Source organism: Urocampus carinirostris, chromosome 1, assembly GCF_059441175.1.
Source record: "Urocampus carinirostris isolate Australia breed hairy pipefish chromosome 1, RoL_Ucar_1.0, whole genome shotgun sequence".
Classification (NCBI taxonomy): domain Eukaryota; kingdom Metazoa; phylum Chordata; class Actinopteri; order Syngnathiformes; family Syngnathidae; genus Urocampus; species Urocampus carinirostris.
In genome coordinates, this window is record NC_142349.1 from 36,575,265 (window position 1) to 36,598,508 (window position 23,244).

The 23,244-nt window shown below is 37.8% G+C and overlaps 1 protein-coding gene and 1 long non-coding RNA gene across 2 annotated transcripts in view; one reads left to right on the forward strand and one right to left on the reverse strand.

The window, feature by feature from the left end:
- Positions 1-8,616: 8,616 nt before the first annotated feature.
- Positions 8,617-16,044, reverse strand: LOC148374529 (phosphatidylinositol 3-kinase regulatory subunit gamma-like). Its single transcript, XM_088337552.1, has 10 exons — positions 15,697-16,044; positions 12,512-12,623; positions 12,307-12,405; positions 12,038-12,218; positions 11,622-11,738; positions 11,384-11,526; positions 10,943-11,119; positions 10,765-10,839; positions 10,210-10,380; positions 8,617-10,125 (listed from the first exon to the last, which is right to left on the reverse strand). Exons 1-10 carry the CDS (start codon positions 15,749-15,751, stop codon positions 9,852-9,854), a joined length of 1,404 nt encoding a protein of 467 aa, XP_088193678.1. The 5' UTR covers positions 15,752-16,044; the 3' UTR covers positions 8,617-9,851.
- Positions 16,045-16,922: 878 nt separating this feature from the next.
- The window catches only part of LOC148374530 (uncharacterized), a 36,193-nt gene continuing 29,871 nt past the window's right edge, over positions 16,923-23,244 (forward strand). Inside the window, exon 1 of the long non-coding RNA XR_015850667.1 lies at positions 16,923-17,045. This is a non-coding gene — a long non-coding RNA (uncharacterized LOC148374530). The remainder of the gene's footprint in view (positions 17,046-23,244) is intronic.

Genomic DNA, 23,244 nt, shown 5'->3' on the forward strand with positions numbered 1-23,244 from the left:
CAGCAATCAAGCACATTCACAATATTATATTTCAATATGACGTTTAACAGCAAACACAATGTGAGGTTTGAACAACCCTTCTCGAAAATCTTAATAGCAATCAAGTGTATTCACAATTTCGTTATATAACATCTTTGTTAGTGTTAATAGATCTGTCCAGGCCAAAGTCGATTTTTTTTGTTCTGAACAATCGTTTTGGAGTTTAAAAAGCCCCTCACTTTTGTTCACAATTAAAAAAAATATCGCGTACATTTTTCCCCCTTCTTCTATTTCTCTTTCTATGCTTCTTAGTATGATGCCTTTACTCTTTATATCCGTTGTTTGACCCTTCTGATTTAATCATTAAAGCCAATCACCTTTTGTGTTAGGGTAAAATAGCGTTGGAGTCTTCTTTGTAGTCCCGACGTGCGTTTCATCTCTTTAAGTTTCTTTAAAGACGAATTAATCTGGCATCACTCAGTGTTAAACCCCTTGTAAATATGTAGTCTATTCAAGAGGCTCTGGCGTTGTCACTACTGAACCAGGTGAAGCCCTCTCCTGGATGTATGGATTTGAAACAATCTTCCAGTTTAAATGTCCGGCACATGTCCTGTAATAAAATTGATGTTTTATCTACTTTAAACTCCTCATCGGTCCCCTTTGTGTCTTTTCGACTTAGGATGCAATTAAAATCTCCTCCCACGATTTGTGTTTGATGGCCTAGCATATGTGACTGGATGTCTTCTAAGAGTTCGTACCTGAGGTGTTTGTCAGGATGGCCGTATATGTTAATGAGGTTAAAATCGTGCCCTATATAGGAAAGTCATAAAACCTCATATTTTGTAACAATGACAATAAAGGTATATTCTATTCTATTCTATATTGTTGGAATATGATATAATGAAATTGTGAATGTGTTTAATTGCTGTTAAAAATGTCGACAAAAATTGTTCAAACGTCATATTGTTAGAAAATGATATAACGAAATTGTGAATATGCTTAATTGCTTTTAAAAGTGTCGAGAAAAATTGTTCAAACCTCCCATTGTTTATTTGCTGTGAAAGGTGTCAATGAAATTGTTCAAACCCCCAAAAAACAATGATCTGGGAGCTGACTTATATTGCAATTTTGTTTTACTGTATTTTATTGTGTTTTTATTCTATTTCAGGTGAACCTGAATACAAAAAAAGAAATATGTTCGAAAGGCATTTATTTTTAAATTACCCTACTCAAGATAAAGTACATGGAAAATTAGAATGAATTATTCTGACGTTTTGTTATAACAAGAAAGAGCTTGTCTGCGATAATGGACATTGGAACTCTATTCCAATCAGACAAAAAAATTAATTTTTATACTGATGGTGACCTCTATTTGTATCTATAAAATACACCGCCAGATGACAGTGTTACACCAAAAAAAGACCAACAAGAGAAAATGATTGCAAACGACCCAAATAAAGAATACAATATGACGTCATTTTCACCCAAGTGATTATTTTAAAACATAAACTACAATAGTAATAGTATAATAATAACACATTGAACGAATAGTGTATTTGCATATTACACGATCCCGGTGATTGCTTAAATTCTGTTTTAGAATCTTCCCGTTAGACGCACAGTGATATATGTTGTAGTAATTGTTAAACATATTTTATACAATATTTAAATATACATAAGTCAAGCCTGTATCTTTTTTTAACGGAATGCAATGATTCATTGTTATAAATACAAATGAAAATTCACATTTTACTATGGCTGCAGAGTTTGAGCAAGCACTGCTGACACCCTAGATTGGTCACCCCTTGCCCAAAATGATAGGGCATAGTGTAATCAACTTGAGTTAAAAAAATGTTAGATAAGTTGTTTTGACCTGAGGTTAAAACATGGCAGATTTGGTTCCTCGTGTTGTCCTGGATGCCTCATGTGTTGTCTCACAAGAGGTCTGTATGTCTCTGTTGCTGAGTACTCGGAATATTATCTGGATGCAAAACAGATGCTTGTGAGAAGTAAAGTGGCTGCAGTGAATTAATGCGATTTAAATATTTTGGCATTTGGAAAAAAAGCATTTTTTCAGGCATTCAATAACGTGATTACATAAAAACTACATTATATAGAAACCTTTCATTCCACTCCACGTTTGTGTCCAAATTGGTGAAAGGCATTTTAATAAAAATTCATTTTTCAATTCAATGCATCCAACTATATATATATATATATATATATATATATATATATATATATATATATATATATATATATATATATATATATATATATATATAATTTATTTATTTATTTTCTAAGAGTGCAGCATCCCCCAATGTTTTACATTGATACTTACATAGCCCTGTCATGGGTGGAATTTTTCGCCACTGGGCTTCCTCTCAACTATCATTGTGTTATTTCTAAAGTGATGATTGCGGCGGAAATAAAGGAATCTTGTGAGTTTAGAGGGTGGAAAAAAATTGTGTGAGGTCCATTCTATGGAAAGTGGTTGCCATAATTATCATTCTGTATGAAAAAAAACAAAGCTTGTCTGGCTGCTTTCTCTTGGGTCTCTTGTCTTCTGTTGAAACATTCATCTCCACCAAGGACGGAAAACATCATGAGATTTGAATGGTTTTAAAGTAATGACATTTTCTGAGGTTTTCGTCTATAATTTTGTCTATAATATTATAATGAGTTTATTTCCAACTGATACCAGACCCGGGGCACGTGATTATTTTGTAACGGACAACGCTTAAAATTTTCTAAAATATTGATTTGCAAAACACAACTATTACATCTGTTATGCAAAAAAATAAATAATAAGTGTTAAAAAAAATGTAATTAAAGGGACAGTGTATTTTTTTTGACCACTAGGCGAAGCTGATTTTTCAGTGCAGGGTTCTCAAACTCATTTTGGCTCAGGGGCCGGATAGAGATTTTCTGTTCTCAAGCTGGCCGGATCAGTAAAAGAATGTCAATTCCAAATTATTAGTGTTGTTTTCGAGTAATATGCTTCATCGCTGAGCCTCCTTTTAAGCCTATCCTACGCATTAGAATCAAGGATGACAAGGGTTCTTTTCTGAACACAACACATTTATTCAGAAAAAAATGTGCAAAAGGGATTTTCACGTTTGCCATTGAATATGTTAACTGTTTTTTTTAACAATCGGGTGAATGCAATTGAATACTTGAACCCAGTCACCATTCTATACAAACTCAACACTGCCATAAAGCGGCCAGAGAGAGCACTTGTTTTTTCAGCCATTAAAAAAAAAAAACTTTTGATAGAAATGACATAGACTAGAGACTCGCCTCTTTCTTTGCTATATTAGTGAGTGTGCGTGTGAGTGTGTGTGAATGGGTAAGTGTGAAGCACAGTGTAAAGCGCTTTGGGAAGTCTTCATTGACTTGAAAAGTGCTATATAAATGCAGACATTTACCATTTAATTTATCTATACCAGGAAATAAATAGTGGGCAGATCTAATGGGCTGTATCTGGCCTGCGGGCCGTATGTTTGACATGTCTGGTGTAGTACCAACTGAACATGACTGCTAAAAATCTTGAGGAAGAATCCAAATTAACCAGACTCTAAGTGACCAAACCACATAATTTGTCTTCTCATTATTTTTTGCCAGGCCTTTCTCGAAGGTTTTTGTTTTTGGGCACCCGTAGAAGCAATACGGCCGACAACTATGTCAGCTCACTCTAGGGAAGCTCATGTTATTTAAAACACATGCAAATAGGACCTCGGTCAACTAGTGTTCAAAAAAATGCACATTTGTATGATAGTTAATGTAGTTTTGCTTATTATTTGAATTAATATTTTTTTTATTATTAACTGAAGTTTCTTTCTACTACTAGATAGATAGATAGATAGATACTTTGTTCATCCCCGAAGGGAAATTCACATTTCCAGCAGCATCCCTGAGCTGAGAACAATCGAGAACAATCGAAAATAACACGGGAGCTGCTGGAGTGGCTGCCATTCGTGACGGCGCCGGAAGAAAAGATTCAATTTGAATCATGTACAAACAAACAAACAAATATAGTAGATATCTGCGTATTCATAGGAGGTGGTAAAGAACACACAATGTCCCCTTAAAATAGAAAATATCAGCCCATGGTATTTCCTATGTATAGACAGTAAAAGGTAGATAGAAGTTAAGAGTAATAGGTGAGGAATTAAAGTAGGTACCTTCTTTGTAGTTGTAACAACTTCTACCCAAAGGACATTTATGTAGTGTAAGAATTTTGGTCCATGCCTCCAAAAGGTCAAAGGTCACTGAAGTTGGGCAAGAGGGCTTGGCACATATATTGGCTGCATCGCTTATCCTCACTAGGGTAGCGCAGGAGCCCATCCCAGCTACACGTCCACTCATACCTATGGACAATTTTGGAGTCAACAATTTACTTGCAATGCATGTTTTTGGAATGTGGGAGGAAACCGGAAGGCCTGGAAGAAACCTGAGGAGGCACAGAGAGAACATGCAAACTCCGCCAGGGAGGCTGATTGCTGGATTTGAACTCAGGACCTCAGAATTGTGCCACAAAAGCACTAAAAAGTCAGCCGTTGTGCCGCCAGGCTTATTACACAGTCCACGGAAACTTTACTACGACTAAAATCTAACTGATACAAACACGAATTGTCAATTCTTTTTGTTACACACAATCATAATCCAAACCCATCAACCCCGAGTGACTAAAATGGCAACGGGTAAGCTAAAAATTTTTGTTTTCTTATTTTTTTAAGAGGTTTAATCAGATAAGTGAAAAATTACTTGCTATGGAGGAGCACTGAGGATTTTAAAACGTTCAGAGGAAACCTCGGGGCTCCATGCAGCCCAATCTTACACCCCTGAATGATAATTTGATTGTGAGGCTCCTAAATGACTCCCAGCCCTCCAGCTAAGGCAAACTTTTCATGCCATTCATTTATTAGTCTGGCCACCATGAGAATGTTTTTTCTACCATGTGACCCCGAGATAAAATGAGTTCGAAAACCCTGGTATTTTTAATTTGCAACCTTTATTATATAACAATAGAAAGATGAACTGGTGACCCGATATAAGCAAATACAACAGTGTGATTAGGGTAACTATGCCATTTGCAGTCTAGACCGAAGAGTAAATGTGAAGCGTGATTGTCGAATTGTTTATGTTGCTTTTGCCTGGAGTTGGACAGGTAAGCAACAAGCGCTCAGCCTATGAGTATGAGGATTCTATATCGTGAGCTAATAAAAAGGGGGAGGTTGAAAAAAACATAAACAGTATCGATTCTACTTCAACATAGCAACTGAATCCTGATTGGATGACAGGCTTCACGTTCTCGGCTTTCCATTGGCTGTGAGTCTGGCCTGAACGCAGAGGAATCGGACGGAGACAGAGAGGAGGAGTGAGATGATTGGAGCTGGCGGTGCCGAATGCCTGAACCTATTTCCCCCCAAGCTTGTAAGTCATTTAATGGTCTCGCCACTACATTTAAAGTGTGACTATAAAAAGTATTCGCCACACTATTAAGTCGAAAAAGAGAATCTAGGGACAGCTGCGATTTCTGTGCGCGTGCTGACAAATGATCAGTGGAATGAAAATGAAGGGCTAAGGAAATGGAGGAGTGTGTATTATTTTTAAGAGGAAAAGGGCGTGGGGGCTGGTTTTTATTTTCAGAGGGAGGGAGCTCGGGAAAAGGAAAAGAGATTTAGTTGTGTTAGTTTAACTGCTGTGTAGGCAAGTTACTCTGGGAGGTAGCCAGGTTTGGGGGGATATTTCAGGTTGCAGGAAATGTTCATGGGCCTAACAGAACAGTATTGGATTCACGTGTTTCTTTGCACGATAGATGACTACAGATGCACCACATTTAATTCAGTCTAATATCCGAAATCTTTAGTAGTCATTAATAATGTACTAAATAGAGATAACATCAGTGCATAAATTAGAGTTGTATATGTTGTCGCTGAGAACAACAAAGTAAATATTGTTTGCGAGATTAGAGATGACACTCTAGGCCCAGAATAAACATCTAAAAAAGAGAAAATTAAGATAAAATGAATGTCAGGATAAAGAGGCCAAAATACAGCAGATACGCGGTAGTGGTTTTATGTGGACTTATGTTGTTCGATGTCTGATAGTTTTTCAAAAAAAAGAGTACGAAACAGATGGTTTGCCTGTTCAGCAAAAGTTTAGTAAAACGTTAAAAAGTAATTCAACGTGAGTTTAAGGCTGCGTGATTACAACATGCAAATACGCATTTCTGTTTTTGACTTATATGGAGATAATCTGAAAAGAGTACAGATAGTTAGTAGCTAGCATCAAGATGAGACCAAGTGCTGTTAATGAATAGTCTGCACATGGAAGTAAAAACAAATGTCTGGCCTGACAAGATATCAGATTCAGATCTAATTTATTGTCATTCTAGTACACGTGTATACAGAACGAAATGTCGATACATCTGACCCGCACAGTTTCCTTGAATGTACAGATAAGTATGTTAAGTTTCCTGATAATGTACCGTATACAAAACGTTCAGAACAGACTTTCACATACGGTTACGATTTAGGTCTGCTCTACTAAGCCTCGATATTTTTGTTGCTTGCCTCCGCATTAACAATTCCGTGCCTCTCCCTTGCCCTCGTCTGTTCGACCAATCGAGTATTCCCGACTGTCTACATACAGCTACATGCATAGCAAAACACTAAAACAATTTATAATATTGAGCAGCAAAAAAATTCCAAAATAATTTTACATTAATTGAAACTGTCTGAGTCTGTTAGTCCTTGTTTTGAGCAACCTCTAGCACCTACCCGAAGCAAGCAGATGAAAAGGCTTTGGCTGGGGTGAGAGGAGTCCTTTATGATGTTGTTGGCCCTGCCAGACTGGGTAGAGAGCAGCAAATGATTTTCTGTGTTGATGAATTTCTGTATGGTTTTAATGTCTGCGACCATGCTCCCGGCAGATCACATCGTGATGCCGTTTGTAAGAATGCTCTCCACCGTGGTTTTGTTGAAGGACACCAGCAGCTTCTATTCCAAATAAAATTTCCTTCCCTCTGCAAAAATGTGAATCCTAAACTAAATATGTTTAATCAATATTTATCTGTTTGTTTGATGAAAAGATACCTTTTTAATTTTAAGTTCCTTGTTGTCAATTGGTGAATAACAGGCAGTCAATATTGGTACAAACTACCGTTTTAAGTAGCTTAAAAAGGCACCGATACCTGGTAACAGTATTCACCCGTCTCTAAAAAAATACTCTTTCTTCTGCATAACCCCATATCTCTCTCAGTTTATTTTAAAGGAATGGGGGCCATCTAAGGGATCAGTCATGAGATATTTCCACCATCTAAGTGCTGAGACAGGTAGGGAAGAATAATCCATTGCCTGGAACTGAGGCTCTCCTCGGCGTACATCCCTGGCCTCTTCACCTTAATAATCCCTGCCTAATGTGAGCCGTATGTGAGGACTGATAAAGGCCACATGTTGTTCTTGGTCACACTAGTGTCAACTGGGGACATTGCCCTAAACAGTGTTTTCTATATATCAGTGTTTGTACAAGTGCTTTTGAGTTGATAGTACTCTGGGTTATTTCAGACATTTTGCGTGCCTTTCCCATTACAACAATGTGTGAAAAACTCCTTGAATGAAAGTGAGGCTTCTCAGTACTTTCTAATGTTTGCAAACCAAACTTTTCTTCTAGCCTGAAATGAAATGACTGCATGTGGCAAATGGCCCAGATTTTCTTTGAGTGAGATAATGCGGACATACCAGGCTGGGATACAAGTTCCAAAGCATATCCTGCGATTGTATTGGTCACTTCCTTTCTCTTCCAGCTGTCCTCGGTATGTCCCCCAGTGCGTCCTATCGCTGTTGAACCCAAAGTTCATTGGAATACAATAGTTACATAAGCTATAACTTGCTGCCCTTGGGCAGGAAACACCTACAGGTCATTATTTCAGTTACAAATCAATAATATTGATAAGTGAAAGTCAACCCAGAGAACGTCCTAACAATAACTGGTATTGTTCATCACTCGTCCAAACACAGCATTTTGATTAACATTGTGTTTGTATAATTTTAATTGCAAAGCAAAATACATTTGTTTTTATTCTTTTCAGGGAGTGCCCATTTTGAGAGTTTGTGTCAAAACTTGGTTACGTTACCAGGGCTGAGCTGGCGGCAACAGATCATGGTTCTAACAATTCCGGTTCTGCTTTTCTGAAGCAGAACCATGATTGGTCATTGGCTAAAGCCTGAGCTATATTAATATGCCAAGTATGGATACAAATATGGTGATGATGCTTTTTGAATCTTAATTGACTACATAATACATTAGAACTTTTTAGATTTTACTTTTGGCTTAAAAAATATAACGTCTATCAATAGATTATGGTTTAACAATTACATTTGTTGTTTAAGAGGGGAAGAACATGATTTTAGAGGTTGGTGTCAAACGACAAACGATTGCCAGGCTTGAAATAGTTCAGTTGATGTGTAATGAATCCAGAATGTATGACATTTTTGTTTTTTTAATTGCATTACAGAAAATAAAGAATTTTAACACAATATTCTAATTTTCTGAGACAGTCCTGTATATTATTTTGACATAAGGATGAATCAAATAATGAGCAAAGGTCTGAAATAATGCAGCACAAAATAGCATTAAGATGACAAAACCCTCATCAGTTTATTGTCTTTCAGCAAGAAAAAGGTCGGGATCTCACATTTCTCAGCTTCACCCAAGGCATTTCCTCCATCCCCTTCTGGAGTTTTTAACGGGTCCCAAGAAGGAACTTCCAAAATACATTTGAGTTTCGCAGTACATATTTTCTGTTGTTCACAAACTTGGAAAAGAAAAATGTGCGAAGTTAAACAGACTCTTTGCGCCATTAGTTATGTAGGCTGCATGTCAAGAAACACATTCAAAAGCTCTTGCGATGCCACAATTCAAGTAATGGAGGCAGGATACTTCTGGACTTTCTCAATGTTCAAAAGAACATTTGAGGCCACATCTTACCGACACCACCAAAGAGTGCATTTTTGTGGCACATGTCAACCATTCATAACTGCACGACCTTCACACCACCGTCACACTTTGCAACAATAGAAATACTGTTGGATTGCACTTTCTTCAAGCTTTCATCTTGTGGCATGTTTGTAGAAAAAATATAGAATACAAAAGGCTTATAATTATTTGAGTAACAGATTATACCATACAGTACTTCAGATTGTTTTCATCAGCAGTTGTAGGTAATTGCCAAAGAATTTCCCAAAAGCATTGATAGAGCAAAATTGTTTTCTTTGCTCAACCAATTGCATTGGTCAATGGGTTCACATCGAGTATGCATTTATAAAGATTTTGTTTATACAGATGTTAATGCTACATAATAACCACTTGACTGTATGAACGGGGCAAATTTTCAAATTGCACCACAATTTTTCACATATTCACAAGTGGTATTTACCCAGAAAAATGGTTTGGTCCACCAAACCGGGATAACAGAAACTACCTGTGTACAGCACCATTTTCCCCGCACCAAAGTACTAAGTAGTAGTAATAGTATTCCAATATATTTATGTATATCTACTTTTCATAGCCAATTTAATTCGAAGCAAAATCTGTGGCATGGTCAGCTCAGACGGTAGAAATCCAACCAAGATGCGGCATGTCAATTCCACCTAAAATGAACGCCCAACAAACGGACAACAATATACCAAGTACATAATCTTTTTGGAAATAACAGTTTCTTAAAAACTAAAGTAATAGAAGCTGACATTCAAGTTCCAGTCCCACTGATGGAATCACTTTAGTGCAACATTTCAACAATGCACCTTGATGCAGTCCTTCTCACAGGATACAGTAAACATGTCCTTTAGATAATCTTATTTAGTTTACAATTCTGGAGCAGCCGGCGAGAGCCTCACTGTCTGTTTGGGAGTCTGTAAGAGTTTGTGTTCCTCTGCGTGTTGCGAAGGCATTGCGGTCGCTTTGGCTTGTACTGGATGGGACAGCCTCACATCTAGGGCGTCATTGTGTTGCACTAAGGAGTGCAAGCGGTAGTGCAGAACAAGGTCTTTCAGTGAGCAGTGGGCATCGTAAGGCTCAGCGAAGCCGTAACCGTGTGGCGTGCTGTAGATCATGCAATGCTTCACGTCTTCGTCAACTCTGAAATTGAAAAAGAAAATACCACAATGACTTTTACTCGTTAATGACTTTAATCATCGTCTAGTAATAGCTTTAGATACTCACACAACAGAACAGGAATAGCAGCCTTGCTTGCTGCTCTCACGGATGAGGAATGTCCCAGGATCTTTTCCCTGAAGCATTTCTTCGGCCTCAGTCCTGCTCAGTTCGCCCACAAACCAACTCGACTCATCCTGATGCGGTAAATTCTTCTCATCTCCTTTCAAAACGTAGGTACTGCAAAAACAAAGGACAATTTGCCTGAAAAGTTGGCAACAATGGGGACTTTGCATACCACATCTTTTTAGCCTGGTACCGAAAGTAAACTATTTAGAAGTCAGTGATACCAATTACAAATATGTATATTTAAATTATCTACTTCAATAAAGTATTATAAAATGCCCATTCCTTTTGAAAAAATAAAAGGGGGGAATATTTTTGAATAATTACCATTTATTCCAACATACATTTTCCTCAATATTAATTTGAAATATCTGAAATTAGAGAAAAATTGCTAGATCCTGATTGTTAAACGGCCAATAGCGAGTACTTGAATAAAACTTGCATCAGCATCAATACTTGCCCACTTCGAAAACAATTTATTTGTGCAATTGTACTTACTCATCAAGGCTGTCTTTCAGTATTCCGAGCCAATCATTTATGCGTTTCTGCCGTACACCTTTGTGATTGAGCCAGCTGCATATTGAAAAAATATCAATGACATTTGTTAAACATTATTGATCATAGAAGTGTCATCCTTAAAAAAGTCATGACAACACTCTTATCTCAGGATACTCACTTGAGATACTGGTCTCTGATGTTGCGCAGCTGTATTAAGTCTGGTCGCAAACTGTTCATCTTTCGGTCGGTCTCTCTGTAGTCCTCAACCTGACTGCGCAAGTCTTCTTCAAGGTGAATCTTGCTGTCATAGATGTCGCTGAGACGGCACTTCAACTTCTCATAGTTTATCAAAAATCTAAAAGAAATTATAAATCTTAGTAACATTTCAGATTCATGATGCATGAGTGACTTACAGCTTAAAACAATGACAATTTATTAATTACAATTGTTTGATAATTAGCAAAAGCTTTTAGTAATTCAAGTTAAACTCAAATTTTTACCATCAATCTCAAAATTGTGCAATTTTTAAAAATGATTAAATGATGAGTGTTTAATTGCTGAGCCGATCATAAACTAGAAAGGGGTCTACTTTGAAAACTAAAAGCAATCGTGGTAGTACCTCTCAAGATCTTCATCGGCTCCTTCCGACTGATTGTTCCTCTCAAATTCTTCCCCGTAGCGCTCCTGTTCACGACACTGCTCTTCAAAGATCATCATTGTTTCGTTGAATGCCTCGATTGCAGTTTGTTTCATTTGGATTTCCTGAAATTAGATAATCAGTTTAAGGGACACCAATTTATTTTTGGTCAAGCGGAAACACCACCAGAGGTCATTATCAACTCAGTTGAAGTTATTACCTGCGACGTCTTAGTGAAGGCTTCATAAAGACGATCAAACTCCTTAGATTTCTCCTGATACTGACAATGGACTTCTTTGAGCTTTCTTGAAGCAAGATTAAGACAGTTTTCCTTCGGCTGGTGTGAAGACAAATCAGATTTATAAAGGTTAGGTGTTTAATATAAATTCTGTTAGGTAATTCTAAAGGTAAATTAGTAATTGAGTTTACAAAACCCTACACAAGCAAACAATTATACGATTACTAGACAAAGGTTATAAGCTAATTTTTAGTAACACAACGCTTTATATGAAAAAAGAAATTGTAAATAATTCAACTCCAACGAAACTAATTGAAAAGACCTCTTTCTAATTGGGTTTGTATTTGCAGGATTCAGGGCAATGCTAATTCAAGGTGAATGTCGTAGTTTACACTAACCTGTTGGTAGCGAGATACTGGATGTGTGAGCATCAGGTCCAACGTTGCATTGTACTCCACTAATGGATGGTGCTGATAGTGCCAAATGAGCGCCACCACTGAAGAAAATGTGAGTGGGTCTGAGAACCCATACTTCCCATCGCGATGGTATATCTTGATCAGTTTGTTATGGCCATCTTTCCTGTTAACCACAATTTATTTGTTTATTTAATGTTAGGTAAAATGGGACACAAACCACATCAAATACAACTTTAATAAAACCCCATTACCTTAATGTCAGCGTAAAGTCTCCCTGCAACTTTGTGGATGCATCGCGTACCAGAAAGGAGCCATCGGGTGTGTCACGAAGCTTCTCGTTTACCTCATCCCTAGGGGGGGGCAGAAATGGTTCATAGATGAAACACGACCACCCATTCAAAAGTCAAATGCCTGGCAATACAAGCTGATATAATTTAAGTTTGCGCCCGTCTTTACCTGGTTACGTCACCCCAGTACCACTCAGCATCTTGTAGTGAGTTGGACTGTGATGAAAGGCAGTTATTGTTCTCGCCGGAAGACATTGGCTTTGTTGACCTGGGAGGGAGAGCTAAGAAAAACAGTAAGCAATTAGGGCAAATATTAATAATTAAAGATTCAAAAATGTCTCAAAAATTATCAACAAAGCACACCACACCTCTTGCTCAAGTAATTCTGTGGCAGCCTTGCCTGGTGGCTTGTCAGGGACAAGCCCAGGCATGTTTCCAAAAGATGTCACATGACACATCATGACTGACACCCAAGGGGTAGTTGTTGCACGAGCTTGTGTCATGACTTATCACAAATTTTAGTAATGTTTGAAATAATGCCAACTCTTAAGATCCTTGGGGCAGATTTGAGAACGTTAGATGGGTTCCAATTAATTATTTGTCTAATTTAAAACTACGGCACAATTTTGTATTTTTTTACAGCAATTGTTCATCATGGAAGGTTCGCCACATAATACTCTACTAAAGCTTGAGCACGGTCTTAAATATTTAATTGTGCAATTATGCTTCAATTGAGAGATCAGTACTGAATTACCTCCTGAACTTCGCGACCCGTCTTCTGTACTTAATGAGGCCTTGCAAATCCCTCACAAGTTTCCCAACAGTCTTCAAGGAAAAGAACATCTAAGTTGGCCAAAAGCGTTTTCCTCAGGATGAAAAAGGAGGGCAAACCGCATCAAGAGAAGGTGAGGGGCGATATATTTCATGTCAGGACAAAAGTGCCTTTCATTGGGCAGTTGGGTAGACGACAAGAGCTGCCTATACTAGAGGAGAAAATTGGGGGTTTGCCCACCATCCGTTCTCTTTTTCTAACGTTAAAATAAACAGAAGTCAGGTGCAGCAACAGCAGCTTTTTAGGAGCAGGCTAAAAACCAAAAGCTGCTGGCCACAGAAAAATCAAACCTGCACACCTTCCCCCGCTTTTTTCCCCCTTAGTAAGCAAAGACCTAGACATTTGTGTGGGTTCCATAAGCCGCAGATCCGAGTCATTAACCCTGAACTTTAAAAAAAGAAAGAAAAAAAAAGAAGAAAACTTGTGATAAAACCTGGCTTTGCTCCACTGTAAAGGAACCGTCACTTATAGGGACAATAGTGTCATGGATCGTTTAGATGCCGTCTCATCAAGTCTAAGCGTTTGTAGCCTAAGTCTGTTCGACCCTCTTCGCATGCACATCTAAAACTATGGTACAGCAATCATTGCTATTTAGTTTTGCATCATTCTCGTGAATCCCGGGCTTCATTGTTTTTTTTTTTTTAAACCAATCAATGTATTTTCTATGAATTTCGCATTTTCGTTGTGTATTTGTTTGAAAAGGGACCATTTAATACAATTGTTTTTAAAACACTAAATTAACAGATATCATTTGTATACAAAATTTTAAGAGCAATAGCAAAATAATATCTGCCTTTTCAATCAATAAATATAAATATTTGCATTGAAAACCTATGCATAGGAGTTACTTCAGAAGTGTTTTATTGCATGAAATGTATTACATTGATAAAGTCAAGTCATGTTTATTTGTATCGCCTTTAATCACAAAGAGTCTCAAAGGACTGCATAGACCCCAGATTATTGCAAACCTTTCAATTGTCCCCATTCTTTTTTTCTCATAAAACTGATTTTAAAAAGGCAGATACAGAAATAATGTAGGCGGCTATTTGAATGTTGGCCATGAGCCTGATTTAAGAGTTTTTATGGGGTACACAGGGAAACGAGCTAAGAGTTCCAGGTGAGCGCACCCCTAATTTTTTATTAAAAATTGGTGTAACATTGTTTTTTTTTTCCCTCAAGCCCAAACTAAGCTTTGAAAGTGACAAATCGTTGTTGAATACATGATTCAAATCATTTATTGACAACTATGAACGCTACCAACATAAAATTTAGAATGCATTCATTTCATGTTCTTCGAAGTCCGGTTCATAATCAGATACACCAAAGAATACTTTCCCTCGTCATGTTTTTTGTGTTTACCTATCTTTCAGGGCAAATTTCTGTTTTCTCTCCTCTAACATTCGTCTCTGTTACCGTAAGTGAAAATAGTGACATAATGAAATAAAAACGAATGCAGATCACACACAAATACATACAGTACTCCTGCCAGAGCCAACAAAACTGATCTTGCTTCAAACACATCGTCTGTGACGCCCGATTCACTCTGGGAACGCTCCTAATACAAAAACATTTTCTCCTCGGATCTATACAATTCACATAGGTCACACTTTTTTACTTCAAAACGATTAATTTCTCCAAAAGGGAGAGGTTTTCATGCCTAGCAAAAACAATCCCCTCAAACTGCAAATATGTGGGTCTTTGTGTAAGAAAACATATATAACAAATGATAACAGGTGTACAAAAGAATCGCCAAAAAAACTCATTTTGTTCCACCCAATGTGATCATTTTATGTTCAAGCCAAAATGTTTTACTTATTACAGTATTAAAAAATGATAAATGATTCGTTTTAGACGAGACAGTAAGTCAGATGCATTTGCTCTTAGTAGTGGATTGGTCGATTTTTGTACACCATTTTTTACGCATTTTTTTTTCATTCCGAAAATGCTGGTTGCAATGTTTAACTCAAATCAATTCTCCAAGGATACATCACTTAAAAAAGGATTGCAAACCACTTTACTAGCTTGCTTGCCTGTAGCTTTGCGAGCTAGCACTAATTAAGCACGGCTGGCTGCAGAGGAGAACAAAGCGCTTGTTTCATAAACTGTCCATTGACGCACAATATTTCCTTCAAAACGTTCCCTGTTCCTTATCCTAGATGCACACTTGGTCCTTGCACGCTTTAAGACTATTCGGCGAAAGTCAAAGACCCTGTCGCCAAAATAGTGCTTCGCGTTTGGGACAAAAGACAAGGAGGCGAACCACTGCGCCTGGTCCGCTGAGGTATTACGTAATTGCCAAGCGAATTGCGCTATGCATGCCTGGGCAATTGCATCGAGGAGGCGCAGCGCCCACGACTTGACCGATCGAACGTTTTATTCGCCTAAATACGGACATTTGTTCAATGCAAACATGAACATTTGTACTCAATGACGCAATCAAATCGAAAAAACAAGTAAAGAGGAGTTGACATGCGATTTTAACTCTCTTAAAGAGAGACAATGGCTGCAGTGGTTTGTATTACCTGGTGGTGCTGGATCCATCTCGATGTAGAATAAACCTCCAGAAGGATAAATCATTCCCGTTTCACAAAAGTAGTCCAAGTTAGCGTCGTTGTCTTGGAGTAAATCAGATAATGCACCTTTGTTCTTTAGCAGCGGAGTTTAATTTCAGTTGTATCTAATCGGACCAAGCGTCCTAGAATGGATTCGAACAAAAGAAACCGTCCATGAAATCATTGTTACATAAAGCGCCTTGAGGTCCAAATAGATTCTGTCGAAGAAATGTACTTAGCAATATGTACTGTATCGCCAATTTGTATCATCTCATTGCTTGACTTAACTCCGTCTAGGAAGTCGAACGCATATAAAGGGCAGTTCTAACATCATCTTGGACGATTCCAATCTGCTTACCCGTTAGGGGGGTTATTTTTATCTCCACGCATTTTTCCGCCATTATTACGAACACTCATTGTATAAGTATATGATAGTTGGACTCGAATAATGAAATTCTAAAGTCTTTTGCCGAAAGATTATTTTTCCCGTAAATATATGTCGTTTTAGAATTAATTTGTCCCTAAAACCTGAATGGTACGTTCCAAACGTTTTCATTCAGGCCTTCTCAAACGCCACTCTTTAACAGCTGAATATGGTTCAGATGGCATGAATGAAATATTAAAAACAGTTTTAGAATTAATAAATCGATTTTTTTTTAAATTTATTTGTTTTCATCTTGTAAGATTAATACATATGAAGATGATAGCTGTGATTTTGAAGTAGGTTCAAATGACTGTATATGTAACATAAGCATGACGTCATGTCATGTATTTTTATTTTATCTGGACAATGTTTCAGCTTTTCCTATCGTATCCCACAACCGTTTGGCCTAAACTCTTTTATTCTCATTTCCGATTATGTCGCCTACGTACTCTCGAGTGTATGCTGTATTCTTGTTGAGCTTGTCAAACAAGTTTAGCCGCAAAATTGTCAACGTTTGCCCATGTGTGTCCGTGATAAAGAGAGCCCACTTGTAATTATTTCTGATATCATCAAGTTCACGGCACAAGAGGTATATTTATTTGGAATCAGATGAAATGAGTGACTGGAAAGAGTAACTCTAAATACTTACTATCATATTTGCAATAATGTATGCGTTTGTGTGGATTGAGTACTGTATGACCGTTTTTGTCCTGTCACAGCACAGAATGTCACGGTGTCGTAAATTTAAACAATCAGGGGTTCTTCTCCCAGCAGATTTGTGTGGCTGCAGGGAGAGGGAATCGAGGTCTGCATGCTCAGAGGTTTGTCTCTGTTGGTGTCCATGTGTTTATGACTGCACGCTCCCCTTTTGACCCAAGGACATGGAGTCAGGGAGGTAATTGCCTGCAGCATTCCTTTTCCATCCCTCCAGTAAGATGATTCTTTTCTGTGTTCAGTCAGTGCGACTACAACTTTAGAAACTAACTGGCCTGAATAGACAAGATGAATACAGATATCGAACAATCTACATTCTGGAGTTTCATATTTATGTTTACCAGCGTTGGACGTGTTCCAGAAAAATAATAGTTACTGTTACTAGTTATTGATATTGCAAGAAACTGTGAAAATATATACCCTGCGCCTTATTCTTGGGATTTTTGTTGCTGCCCAATGTTATTGCACTTCTTTTCATTGCGCTGTTGTTACAATGCTATTCTTTTTCATTCATAAACATTGCACTACTATTATAACTTAGGCCAGACTCTAAGCACTATGTTGTAAATATGTTTTGCCTTTTAATCCTAACAATCATTTCCCTTATTTTCTCTTTAATGTCTTAATCAAATGTTTACCCTGGAGGGCCATGTCTTATCTCGTTGCAGACAATCTTTCACAATAAGGATATCAATGACAATAAAGACAATTTATTTCAGTTCAATTTAAAAAGTCACTCCATTACCCCCAGATTATTGACACCCAAAAGTAGCACGCTACTCTGAAAGTAACTATCTAGTACAGGGGTGGCTAACACGTGGCTCTAGAGCCGCCAATAAGAATGCGTCTCTTTGCCTCACCTTATTTTCTATATACTGTGGCTCTTTGCCTTGTTTCGTGTTTAGTTTTTTTTTTTGTGTATTGAGGGTGGACACTTTCCTTGAAATTAACACAAGAACAATACTTGTTGTATTGAAGGAGAGGAGTGTGTTATGGGAAATAATATGTTTTTAATTGTGTGTGTTTGTGTCTGTCTGTCTGTTATGACAGGTCAGTCCGTGGTGTGGCTCTTTGACTTTCACAGTTAAAAAATTCGGTTCTTTGTGTCAAACTTGTTCGCCACCCCTGATCTAGTATATACCATATATACTCGAATTGAAGCCAAACCACTTAAACTGCTAAAAAATAGCAACACAATAAAATAAATCAAAGTAAACATGTACACCAACCTGTGCAAGCTTGCGAACTAACAAAGCAGAGACACTCCATATCCATTTTGTCTTTTGTTGTCAAACAATTCGAAGATATTCTTGTCCGTTTCTGGTTAATGTCCAAGACGTTTTTCTTTTTTTCTCCGAGCACGGTGTGTTGCAAAACTAATTTTACAAACAAAAAGAGCCAAATTGACTTGAAATTATCGAGCCGATGATCTTTTGGGTGGTGTTAACTAAATTGCATTATTATTATAAATTATATAAATGATTATAGTTGTAAATATGGCTTCGATGTGAGTGTATACGATAGGGAGAATATAAGAAAATCAGAAAGGATGAGTTACACATTTTCAGACTCTGCTTGAAAGTGCGCCACCGTAACTGTATTCAGTTATATTTTGTAGGTACATGCAAACACGCCAACCCTTTCGGGGTGTAATATTCATTGTTGTTTTGATGGTGGATCAAGCTTTGACTGTTGCTAAGTGCAAAGGTAAATCGGAAACGAAGAAAATCATTCACTGCTTTTAAAAATTGCAAAGTAACGCACCATGTTTTAGTGACGGTTGAGTTACAGGAAATTTTATTAATAACGCGTTAGAGTACTCGCTATCGGGAAAAGTAATTGCTATACTCTGTACACTGCATGCACATGCACATAAACTCTCTTTCACAAAAGTAACTTCGTGCATGTTTAGTCGTAGGCTAGTTTATTTGTTATTACATACAGTGTACTGTTTGTCGCAGTGAAAACTGGCACGTAATGTTGCGTGTCGCACAAATGTGCGAACACTTGGATGCAAATACAAAGCTGTAGTGTTTGCTTTTGTGCCTTCCATGCCATTCCCACTTTGAGAAGCCTGGAAGCCTGTCACAGCATGTCATTTGGCAGCTATCCCACCCCTTCCCCCTCCGTGTCAGAAGGGCACACCGCTTGCCCCCTTAACTTCTGGGTCCGACCCGTATGACACATTTCACTATCACCATACTCTTTGACGTGCAAAAGCTATGCTGCTCCAGATATGTCAGGCGAGGACAGTCAGGCTTGGTTTGATCTCTAGAGATCTGGCTTCTCCACTAGTATTTCAAACAGCTGGAGGATATAAAGATGAAATGAAGTATATCCTACACAGTATTAGTGGTAAAGTGATACAAGTATCTGACATGTAATTGCTGTTTTAAAGGGACATTGTGTTATATGTGACCACTATATGAACACTGCATTTTGTAGGCCTCGGTGGATACGTGTGCCGAGCAGGTGGGGTTGTTCGGATTGCGAGTTAATTACACCGTTTTTTTTTTCCAACACCGCCACTTTTGGCTTGGCTCCTTAGCAACCCCAACAACCTCGCCCAAGGAGAATTCCCGGCAGTGCTGGACATTTCTGCATGTATAAAGTAAATACAAAATTAAACCTTTAGGTGTTCCACATCACCCGTAACTCAACTGATAGGGTTTTGGTTGGAATCAGGGTTAATGTTTATGCCCTAAACTAGGGCTTGAAGATTTTAAGGTTTCAAATTACTCACTAATTACAGCTAATTTTGAATGTTGAACATACCACATTACCTGTAATTCAAGTGATAAGATGCTTATGTTACATACATAGAGTTGCAGTTTTGATCCCCAGTCAAGCCAGGACAAATTTGAGGTTTAGAGGATTTAGGCATTGGGTTAGCGTCAAGGTTTTGGTTGGAGCTACGGTTTGAGCATGCTAAATAACTCATAACCGAACTGGTAAGATACTTATCTTACGTTCACAGGGTTGTGGGTTCAACCCTTTGTCAAGCTAGTACAGATTCTTCGGGTTGAGAGCTAGGATTCAAGTTGGAACTAGCTTTTACTGATGTCCACTATGTTTTGTGTACTGTCACACAATGCTAAATCTATTCTAAATCGTTCTAAATATCTGCATCAGAGTTAAAGCTTTGTAATGTATTAGTAGCCAAGAATAACGTTTTCTTAAGGGGTCGCTAAGAACAATCGTGTTTTTGTTAAAAAATTAAAAAAAAAAAAATTAAAATAAAACTGGTCCAAATGTATATCACTATCTTTCTCTTGTGATAAATGAGTACTGAACGAATGTGCGAAAAATATGACAGACTGAGTGTGTGTGTGAATGGGTAAGTGTGAAGCACATTGTAAAGCGCTTTGGGAGGTCTTCATTGACTTGAAAAGCGCTATATAAATGCAGACCATTTACCATTTACTTTCTTCAATACTTCAGGGAATACTGGAAATTCTGCGTGATGACATAAGGCTAGCAAACATCCCGACAAGGCTAGACTAAGAAGGCTAGTCTGGTATATTTAAGGGAAAAGGCTACAGTTTGTTCATGGACGCAACGAGGGTCGTTCTTCTTCATTTTTTGTTGGACTCATTTCTGGTCGCCCTGTACAGTAGAGTGACAACTAGGGGTCAAATATGACATAATGTACCTTGTAGGATTTCTGTTGGACCTTGGGTTAGGGTGAGAGTTTCTTGAAATTCTTGGATTGTACTGTATACGGCTATACGCCATCTACGCGTGCCCCCTTTGTGCATTCTGTGTTAGTGACAATCACTTTTAGGATAAACCTGGAGGCTCTTCGCCGCAGTTCTAGGGAGTCCTGATGGGATCAGTGTGGGCTAATCGTAAGATTAACTCAGGAAGCCTGCTCGCTGCCTGCTGGCTGGTGTGACTCATTTTAATAACCACAACTGCAATATTCTAAGAAGAACACTAGAAACTCAGAATTAAAATGTATTAGAAAAATAAAATCATCATTTAATTGATCTTTTACTGCAAAAGTAGGGGCTAAAAACTTACTGGCCTATTTAAAAATGTGCTGCGTTTTTTTCATGAGATGTACTCCTCTTTATGTGTTTCAACGTTGTTTGTTAACTGTATCCTGAAAGTATAAATATTAATCCCTACTTAAGCGTGTTAAATGTGCTTTTGATGGGCTTCCTGCTGCCACAAAATTTTGAGAATAATCTCTTGGCTTTTGGAGTAATGCTTTTATAGCTTTAGCCCACTAACTGTGTCAAGGAAAATCATTCATCAATGTTTTCATATTTCTGGAGCTTTCAATGTAGGGCGCATTTTATCTGGATTTGCTTTGTTTGTTGGCCGTCACGACACTGGGAAACCATATCAGGGATTAATGTTGTTCATCAGTGGTTGTATATGTGTCATGGTCTCACAGTATAGCCCAGGGTGAATCGCACATTTTAACAATCTGCTGTACTGTAGTGTGCAGCTATTCACAGCCATTGAAGGGATGCATAATGGTCTTGGCAGAGTGTTCGGTATTCACCATGGAGAGACTGTGGGGTTTCCCTGGTTGGTGGCCAGAACCAGCACACAAAGCATGCAGCAGTCCTGCCAGAGGCAACTTAACTGTGGGCAGAGTGGAGGACGACTATGGTCTGGCCCCTAGGATCTTGTCATTGTGGAAATGTAAGTGAGGACAGTGTCTGAATGGAGCCGAAAACCTTAAATGACCAAAACTATGAGCTTCAAATAGCTCAGCCCTGGGAAACATAGCTTGTTCATTTAAGAAGGTCACACAAAGCCGACGAGTAAGATAAAAAAAATAAGTAGAAATCCAATGTTTGATGCAGAGAGTGTCAAATGTGTGAAATTGCAAAAGATGATTTACAATTTTTCCAAACGTTCCTGTTTCAGCCTGTCTGGGACAGTTTTACTTCTGTACCGTGTGTTAGTTTAGCATGCAGTGGTCATAGCCTCTGCTCATAATTTGTCACTCTTTTGAGCCACAGCCTACACTTAAGTATGGATATGAAAAGTAAGGAACTCAATGGCTCACCAATGCATTGTCAGAATATCGTTATGGTACGAGGGTTTACGGTTTCTCTAAAGACATTGCCACATTTTGTTTAAGTGTTGTTTCAAGTAAAGGATTGACCATTGTAAAGCTTGAAAAGCAGACATTTTTGAGTTGCTTAATGAGTGTGTCTTTTCAGTAAAGAATTGTTTTTAAGAATATTGTTGTAGAAAGTGGTACGGCAGCTAAGTCGTTAGCATGTCCACGGCACAGTTCTAAGGTTATTGGTTCAATTTTAATTGATCAATCAATCAAAACTAATATTATGGTTGAAACTATCATGTCAAAGTAAGACAATGGAATAAAAGTAGACAGTAAAATGTGATAGAACTGAGTTATGTTTTGGGTCTGCTTTGTGGTGTATAACATTATTTTAATGAAAAAATGTGTGCAGAGGGCAATTCAATTTCAGGTTTCCCCCACAAATTAAATACTTCTTCAGAAAACTAGCCCACTGCCCACCGTGGCCTGTGTCAGAAAGTGTGTTTTTAATTGTACGAGATTGATCTCCCTGAAAAACAATAATCCGAAGACTTAACAGTGACTATGGCTAAACACATTAGCTTACAGTGTTTTGAAGTGGTGTTAAATGAGCCCTGAATTACCTTGGTAGGAACTAAAACATGAAGTCTGAGGAAAGCTGCTTTCAAATTTTGAAATGTTGGGGCAAATTGCTCAGGAGCAGAGGTCTTACTGTGAGTCATGTCAGTTATTGCCTTTTTTTACTGTGAATTTGATATTTTAGGTCCATGCAGCCATTTTAGACTCTTTGGTCAAGCGCTGTACAAATTGATGTGGCCGTTAGATGAAATGCATGAATTGGCCACATCGCATAAGCCGCAGGGTTGAAGGCTTGCGAAAGAAGTTGGCTTATAGTCCAGTTATTTTTGAAGAGTGCATTGATGCATCGAAAATTGTAAAAAAAATTTGTTCTAAACTGAAGATTGTATTTTCATGGGAATAGGTGAGTTACACAAGTGTCAGTGCTGCAACCAAAATGTATGTATAAGGTATTGGTACTAGCAATAGTGGTTGATACAAGTTTGTTTGCCCACAGGGGTAACACGAAATAAGAAAAATTCTAAATTGCCATTTCTCAAATCCCATATTAAGAAGAAATATTATGTTAGGATTTAAAGGTACATTTATAATATCATTTATGTCTTGCAAAAGCAATGGATTTTTTTTTCTGTATGGGTCTGTAGTATCCGTAATGATGACAGTTGAGTATCGTATGATCTAAAAACGTGGTATTGAACATCTTTACTTTTTATAAAAAAATTGCTCGAATATTAATGCATGCTTCTCAACTGTAAATATTCTTATATTATGTATT